Consider the following 8,580-nt stretch of genomic DNA (forward strand, 5'->3'; position numbering starts at 1 on the left):
TATAGTACCGACACAAACCTAGGGTTGCTACCCAAGCCGGCTGGTCGTTTGTTCTATTGGTTTGGTTGTTAGAGACATTCTACGGCCAACTTACAGCCAGAATAAGAGCAAAGTAGCTGCCTTTGCATTAGTTTAAGCTGTTTTCTAGTGACATTTATTTGGATACATCCATAACAGGACAATGACTGTTAGCACACAGCCAAGACAATGCAGCAGTGGCTTCGGGACGAGTCTCTGAATGTCCGAGTGGCCCAGCAAGAGCCCGGACTTGAATCTGAGCAAACAGCTCTGGAGAGATCTGAATCGTGCTGACCTTGTTATGTCATTGTGCAATGACATCATTACGTAGAATACACAATAACGTTACTCAGATTGAAAAATATCTCTGAAAAATATGATTTGACATGTTAGTTTAGATTTTGTTCATTAGCATATAGTTTTATTTGTAAAAGTAATACACATTGTTATTTAGAAAGAACTCATTGAACAAGTACACATTATTTATTTTCTTTTTAACTAGTAAACCTACACATTCTGAACAAATATAGTTTTAAGCAGTGTATTGGTGTAACGGCTGTTGGAAGGAGAGGACCAAGGTACAGCGTGGTACGTGCTCATACTTTTATTTGAACTTAACACTGAAATAACAAAAAACACAGCACGACCGAAACAGTTCTGCCTGGTGTAAACAAAAACAGCTACCTACAAAACACAGGTGGGAAAAGGTTACCTAAGTATGGTTCTCAATCAGAGACAACGATAGACAGCTGCCTCTGATTGAGAACCACACCCGGCCAAACACACAGAAATAGAAAACATAGAATACAACATAGAATGCCCACCCCAACTCACTCCCGTACCAAACCAAAATAGAGACATAAAAGGATCTCTAAGGTCAGGGAGTGACAATAGGTAGTTAGATAACATGCTACCTAACTGATCAACAATTATAGGTACAAGGTATATATGCTATCTTATTGAACAAGCAACTTAACTCAAATAATGATGTGTGCTAGGCATCTCTCTCCAGGTTGCTGTGCTGCTTGGCTGGCTAGCTGCTTAATGGTTTCCTCTAGATATTGCCACTGTTCTCGCACACACTGCAGTGCACACTGCCACCATCAGCTGTGTGTCTCAACCAGTTCCAGAAAGTCCACGTACTGTAAATATGATGAATCATAGATTGGCAAGGAAATCATCTTCACTGTCTAACTGCAGTGTCACAAGGCTGGAACCAGCAGTAGAGGATGGAGTGGCCTTAAAGCTGTACGCTGCTGTGGTGCCAAACTGCTGCTGAACTTCTCCTGGTAGTTTATGCTGGTAACAGGTATCACCAGCCAGCTTCAGTCCATACCGCACCAGGAGTGTGGAGTTGAGAGTGTGCAGTGACATTCTTAACTTTGACTTGACCACACTCATTTGGCTGAACAGCCGTTCAAACTCCGCATTTGAGGGTGGCAAGGAGAGGGTAGCTTTGCACAGTTCTTCAAATGGATTTGACCCAGAAGAGTCCGTGTAGTTATTGACTTCACTCCAAAACTAGACTGTATTTTCAGTTGAGTCCCGCCAAAACAGATGGATGTTTCTCCATTGGGAAACAATTTTATAAATTGTTTGGGGCCGGTACCCCAGTAGCTCAGCTACTTTAATAAGTTCAGTGGTGTCTTTATTGTGCTTTAGCGTTTCCTTAACACTGAACAAGGCCATGTGTCACAAGGCTTCAAGGTTGTCTGGGAGCCTTGCTTGCGGCTCCTTGCTTAAAGCAACAATGTAGTTGATGCACCGTCTCTGAATGACCTTTTTGTCCTCTGGCGCAAGACTGAGTTGGTACACCGTGCTCGAAAAGGTACCGAAGGTATGGTGATGGACTGAGATGTCCATCAATGGCATCCTTCAGGACATCCATTTTTGCCATAGAGTTGACTACTCTGCTGCAAATTGATGTTAAGAGGTGTACCAGATTGTCCAAAAGCTTGACAGGATCAGTTTGCTCTCCCTCAAATGACTTCACTGCAACTTGTACGTCAGACAGGATTGATTTCAAGAATGTCAGGTAGACACATAGTTGGTCTTGTCCATGTACATGGTGAGGAGCACATCCACCATGTAGCAATGCTCACTGGCCTTGGTCACCTCAAAGTGGAGTTTCAGTTCTTCCCACCGGCTCAATATATGAGTTACCGCAGGCTCAATCGATAGCCAACGTGTGGCACACACTTTGGTGATCTGCAGGAGTTTCTGGCCACAATTAATGGTAACATACACTGCTTTGTACGCCTCGCGCCATTTTGGGGAAATGGAAAACCAGTTGTAGGTTTCCCTGATTAAGTACTCAACACTCCTAGGGATGGTTTCTTTGGATGCTGCACTGACAGCCAATTGTAAAGAATGGCACACACAGCGAATGAGTATTGAATTGGGCAATGCACATTCTTCCTTTAAAGTCTTGTGCACCTCAGTCATCACAGATGCATTATCAGTGCCAATACCCTGAAGATTCTCTTTTTTAAGGTTACACTTCTCAAGAAACTCAACTGCCGCCTTTGCTATTGATCTGTCATTGCCTCCCTCCAATTCATTCAGACCAAGAAAGGTGGACACAACGTTTATTTTTTTAGCACTGAAATACCGAATCACCACACCCAGGTATTTCGAGACACTGACATCAGTGGACTCAACCAAAAGGAGACTGAACTTCTCATTCCCCACATCTGATGTTACTCTTTTGAGAAAATAAAGAGCCAATACTCCCCTAATATTTCTGTGCACTTGGTGCAGTGCATTTGGAAGTTTGTTGCTGTCACGGAATATGAAAATGCAGCTTTGCAAGCCATACCTAAATGTTCGCATGCTAGCAGCGAACAATGCTCCGTAATGGCTCCATTGTAGCTTCTGCTCTTTTGCAGTTATCTTATTATTTTTGATGTCATACATTTTTGCAAGCATATCTGATTTGCAGTACTCACAGTATGCCCAACAATCATCCCCAATTACTGGCTTCAGCTACAGACTCCTACTATTTTCTGTACTTCTGGATGTACAGTTTTGATTGAGACATGTTGATTGATGTTGTAAATTCTGTTCAAGATCAAACATTTGTGACCAAATATATTCATTGGGTTTGTCTCCTCGAACGCACACTACTGCTGCTACAGTCAGCCAACAATGATTTACAATTAGCTGAAATTGCTGCTGGCCTGCTGCTGCCTGTGCACGAGCTAAGCGTCTGCTGCTGATGTCACTCACAATGCACTTTTGCAGCCAGGCACGTGTGTTGTGACTGAGTGTGTGACAGAGAAAAATAGTTTTTGTGTCATTTAGAGGGAAAATGCATTTTAGTGTTTGAGTAACTTTTCAAAACATTTTTAAAAGTAGCTAAATGTGTTGCTAGGTGCTGTTTGAAAAAAAGTTGCTAGGGTACTCTGAAAAGTTGCTAGGGTACTCTGAAACGTTGCTAGGGTACTCTGAAAAGTTGCTAGGGTACTCTGAAAAGTTGCTAGGGTACTCTGAAAAGTTGCTAGGGTACTCTGAAAAGTTGCTAGGGTACTCTGAAAAGTTGCTAAATCTAGCAACAAAATTGCTAAACTGGCATCACTGGTCTCATCCCCGACTCTCGATATGTTCATTACTATGGGACAGCTGGAGATCGAATTTGAATATTTAAACATTGTTTTTAATGTCAGAGAGACAGACAGCAATGTTTACACAATTCTCAGGAGCATAATGTCACAATATACACGTTAGAAATATACATAATTCTGTTTGTGCCATTGAAAAACTAAATTCACAACATAAACTCAACTGAAAGTCAGTCCACATCACATGCTCATTCAGTGAGTCCATGTCCATTTATCCAGAATGGATCCCTGTCATTTTCCTCTCCTTCCGCTTTACAAATCTGTGAATAGCAATGTGGCTGATACCCAGCAGGAATGCACTTAAACTTTACAGTTAAATTGGTTTCAGATGAGGGAAAGCATACAGGAGATGAAGCTGCTTTAGGTCATTGTCCCTTCTAGCCACCAGCAGCTGAATGGCAACATCTGGTGGCAAAAATATATATTACACTCAAAAGCATTTGACGTTGCAAACACATCAGTTATTAATATTTATTTTAATTTTTTTAATTGAACTTTTACATAACCTATGATGACCACAATATGACATTGATTGACAGATTGAAATGTATTATTTGCGTTGTATGCTACTGCGCTTTTGTAGTCTTTCAAAGCAGGACTTCTGTATTGACGAACATTGTGGACTCCTTATCTTGATAGGCTAAGGAAGAAATCTGTGAATTCATATCCATTTCAGAAGCAAACTTTAGAAGTGGCCCAGATAGAATACTTTAAAAATTATATCCTTCCCTCTTCCTCTTCCTCTTCCCTTCCTTGGAGTAATCACTGATTCAACATGATTGGATGTGTGTAACAGTGGAGAAGGACGTATGCATTTTAAAGTATTTAAACATGGCCCGTACCTGACATGAACAACAAAACAAATTGATCGGATTTGCCATGAGTAGTTTATTAAAATCAATGTTTACATCCTTAGTACTCTGTCGGCTATTTGTTGAAATAAACGCTTATCCTAATTAAGGGGGCTTATTTTACTGTTACACCGGAACAACCTCGATTGGGATTTAATGCAACACCAAACGCTTTTCCGGTCTCTTTTCACCCACCCATAAGAAGAAAATGGTGAGTGGAAAAATAGTCAGAGATGTATCGTACAACATCTATTTCTGTATCTGTTTATTTTACCATACATTGTTGCGATTTGCGACTTGTAATCACAAATAATGGGTTCTCATCGATATTGTTTTTGATGCAACGTTAGATGGTGTATAGAAACATTGAATGTTTGCTTGCCTAAAAGCTTGCTGGCTATCTTGCCTATTCAGCTAGTTAGCTTGCTACCGGGAAAGTAATGTGCTCTTTCAACTAAAGCACACTTCATTTCGGGTATGAAGAATTTACTATGCATTATTCACGAGACTTAAATAAATGTGAACATGTATATATCTAGCTAGCTCAATGCCTATCTACCGGTAGTTAACATGGCTGACGTCTACTTTCTAGCAAAGGAAGCATTGCTAACGTTAGCTACCTTGCCTCTAGCAAACACTGAATTAAGTTGCCAGGAATTTGACTAGAAACGTTCGTAGTCCATCTTGATTATCTTAGCATGCAGTGCGGCAAATGACACTCTGCAAATAATTACTAGTCTTGTCAATTATGTTTTCAATACAAATGTCTTTACACATGAATTTCAGTGATTTTATCTCTTGTTGGCTGAGACATGATCCCGACTTCTCCGGTCATTCTCACTGGATGACAAAGATCGTTGGCTAAATTATGGACCTTGTGTGTTTCAGACGAAGGGTACATCGTCCTTTGGAAAGCGGCGTAATAAGACGCACGCTCTGTGCCGTCGCTGTGGCTCCAAGGCTTACCACCTGCAGAAGTCGTCCTGCGGGAAGTGTGGGTATCCCGAGAAACGCAAGAGAAGGTGTAAGTGCCATTCCTTGAACAATCAATTGAATCATTGTAAAAAGTGCTATATTGTAAACAAGATGTCAGACCTGTGGGCATTCTGTCTAAACTTGTTGAATAATGAGGGTTGTTACTGCATTGTCTTTTACTTCTTACCTTGTTGACTTGTTAGAATATTTGACACGTGCATGCAGCATCACACAATTAATGTTTACTGCCCAGTGTCTCGTCAATGATGTTTTCAATACAAATGTCTGAACATATGAATTTCAGTGATTCTTTCTTTGTGACTGAGACGAGACCCCAACCTCCAAGTATGCACTTTGGTTGACAGCTCTTTCCATAATGTGTGCCCCCACATCTGTTGACAGGAGTGAGGATATTTGGGAATGTTTGCCTTAAACCTTTGATCCTGCTTTGTGACAATTTTTGTTTACCTTTTTGTGTCTTTCTGTAGACAACTGGAGCGCTAAGGCCAAGAGGAGGAACACCACTGGGTCTGGCCGCCTGAGACACCTGCGAGTCGTCTACCGCAGATTCAGGTGAGCACTCATATAAAGCCAGCGGTACACAGTACTGCTGAGATTATTTTCCTTTTTCTTCATTTCCTGGAAAACCAAGGTCATTCAGTAGGGCACATGGTAAAATGTTTGGATCTGAAAATTGCATTCTTACTGGACAAGTTCAAGTTGGCCGCTATTCCCCTTTCAAAGCGTTTATTCCTGTTTCCTGTACTCTCACTGCTACCCTGGTTTGTGTGGACTCCAGCCAACCGTTAACATTAGTGCAGGGGTGTCAAACTCATTCCACGGAGGGCAGTGTCTGCAGGTTTTTTTTTTGAGGAGTTTCTTTACTAATTGGTGACCTTGAATGATTCATTAGTTAGGGTGGGGGAAGAACCAGCAGACACTCGACCCTCTGTGGAGAAATGAAAACCTGCAGGACTGGCTCTTAAGGGCCTTAGTTGATCACATGCTAAAGACATGCAGGTCATTCTACAATGTGAGTTCAATTGTGGTTGTTAATGCTCTGTTATATTTGATTCGATTTGAGTCTGGTTGTGGCCAATAAGCCACTGCTATCCCCCTGTTTGCGCTGTTACAACTGTTGCTTTGAAATAATGCTAGCGGAAATGAGCTTGCCAAATATGTCACAAAATAAATGTCTGAACTGATGACGCCGGATTATTTAAAAAATAAAGATCTTTACTAAAGTAAGCTTCACTGCCCCATCAGTTGTGACATAGGGGTCCCTGAGAAGAGTTCTGAAAACCACTGACCTAGGAGCCATGTAGAACAACGTATTCTGCCACATCTGTTTATGGCCATCTTTCACGTAGTTGGATCAGCACTAGCGGATGCATCCAACAGACTTCCACAAATAACACCACAAACTGTGAAGACCACCTTAGTGACTGTCAGAAATGTTGCTTATTACCTTAGGTGATGCATAAGGTTACAATTAAAGTCTTCTACATAATGTACACATGTTTTCTTTCCCCATCCTTTACAGGAATGGGTTCCGGGAAGGGACCACCCCAAAGCCTAAGCGTGCTGCAGTGGCTGCCTCCAGCTCGTCCTAGACACACTTTGAATTTACTTGTTTAAATAAATGTGCTGTTGATAGTTTTGAGTCGTCTGGATTTTTTCTCCGTATAACATGAATCATCCATTAATTCTTTCCACAACAGATAAGTGTGAACTGTGCAGTGCACTGGGGTTCAACCAATCCCAATTGAAAAAATATTTTCTTATCCTGCCTTTTTACATTTTTTAAAAACAGGTTTTTCTGTCTACTTGTACTTTTGCTCCAATTTAGTGCAAGCAGTCATTACCATGCCACTGCTTTAATCATTGGTTGACAGCCTCTAACGGCCATGTACATGGTATGGATAAGAACTGTTTTTATAGTTCTGTGGTGAGATTATAAAATATGCCCTTTAGCAGACTTCTTAACCAAATTGACTTAGTCATGCATACATGTAAGTATGGGTGGTCCTGGTAAACAAACTCACAATCCTGGCATTTCAAGTGCAAAAGCTTTAGGTTCCAAGTCAAATCCAATTTTATTGGTTATGTGTTCAGATATGTGATTATCAAATCAAGCTGTATTTATACAGCACATTTCAGACATGGACTGCAACAGGATATGCTTTACTGGGAAAAACAAACACTCCCCAGTGGTGCAGTGGCCTAAGGCACTGAATCTCGGTGCAAGAGGTGTCACTACAGTCCCTGGTTCAAATCCAGGCTGTATCACATCTGGCTGTGGTTGGGAGGCCCATAGGGTGGTGCACAATTGGCCCGGGGTAGGCTGTCATTGTAAATAACAATTTGTTCTTAAATGACTTGTCTAATTAAAAATGACACTGAATGACTAAACAGCTGAAATGATGTTAGATCTCATGTCCATAGTTTTTGCCCCCCTCGGGTACTCTTGACAGGCTGTTCCAGAGCCTGGGGGCATAACTGAAGGCTGCCTATTGGTCCTAGGCTTTGGCCCGTGCCTGAGGGAACTACTGGGTACATATGCTTTTAAATTGTCTTGACATGTTTTGTGGTGCAAAATTGTGGATTGGTTTTAAGAATCTTAATGTATTCTAGAACTCACAGGCAGCCAGTGCAGAGACCTTGAAACCGGTGTAATGTGTGCTCTCCGTATGGCCTTGATCAGTACCTGTGCTCCACATTCTCTGTTTTGCACTTGACCGATAGCTTTCGTGGGTAGACCATACATTTACATTTAAGTCATTTAGCAGACGCTCTTATCCAGAGCGACTTACAAATTGGTGCATTCACCTTATGACATCCAGTGGAACAGCCACTTTACAATAGTGCATCTAAATCTTTTAAGGGGGGGGGGGGGTAGAAGGATGACTTTATTCTATCCTAGGTATTCCTTAAAGAGGTGGGGTTTCAGGTGTCTCCGGAAGGTGGTGATTGACTCCGCTGTCCTGGCGTCATGAGGGAGTTTGTTCCACCATTGGGGGGCCAGAGCAGCGAACAGTTTTGACTGGGCTGAGCGGGAACTGTACTTCCTTCCTTGGTCACGTTCCTAATGTGTGATTTGAAATTAAGTTCAGAAT

The 8,580-nt window shown here is 41.7% G+C and overlaps 1 protein-coding gene and 2 non-coding genes across 3 annotated transcripts; all 3 read left to right on the forward strand.

The window, feature by feature from the left end:
• Positions 1-4,543: 4,543 nt before the first annotated feature.
• On the forward strand, positions 4,544-7,120 carry LOC124047939 (60S ribosomal protein L37). The gene is made up of 4 exons (XM_046368288.1): positions 4,544-4,700; positions 5,378-5,513; positions 5,953-6,037; positions 7,008-7,120. The coding sequence occupies exons 1-4, from the start codon at positions 4,698-4,700 to the stop codon at positions 7,075-7,077; spliced, it is 294 nt and encodes a 97-aa protein (XP_046224244.1). The 5' UTR covers positions 4,544-4,697; the 3' UTR covers positions 7,078-7,120.
• On the forward strand, positions 5,226-5,306 carry LOC123989652. Its single transcript, XR_006830607.1, has one exon. It is a non-coding gene; the product is annotated as a small nucleolar RNA SNORD72 (small nucleolar RNA).
• On the forward strand, positions 5,719-5,797 carry LOC123989651. Its single transcript, XR_006830606.1, has one exon. It is a non-coding gene; the product is annotated as a small nucleolar RNA SNORD72 (small nucleolar RNA).
• Positions 7,121-8,580: the final 1,460 nt, after the last annotated feature.

The sequence above is a fragment of the Oncorhynchus gorbuscha genome, linkage group LG11, assembly GCF_021184085.1.
Source record: "Oncorhynchus gorbuscha isolate QuinsamMale2020 ecotype Even-year linkage group LG11, OgorEven_v1.0, whole genome shotgun sequence".
Classification (NCBI taxonomy): Eukaryota; Metazoa; Chordata; class Actinopteri; order Salmoniformes; family Salmonidae; genus Oncorhynchus; species Oncorhynchus gorbuscha.

Coding starts and splice junctions, on each gene's coding strand:
- LOC124047939 (XM_046368288.1), top strand. Junction 5,514..5,952: donor CGAGAAACGCAAGAGAAGGT/GTAAGTGCCATT, acceptor GTCTTTCTGTAG/ACAACTGGAGCGCTAAGGCC. Junction 6,038..7,007: donor GTCGTCTACCGCAGATTCAG/GTGAGCACTCAT, acceptor CATCCTTTACAG/GAATGGGTTCCGGGAAGGGA.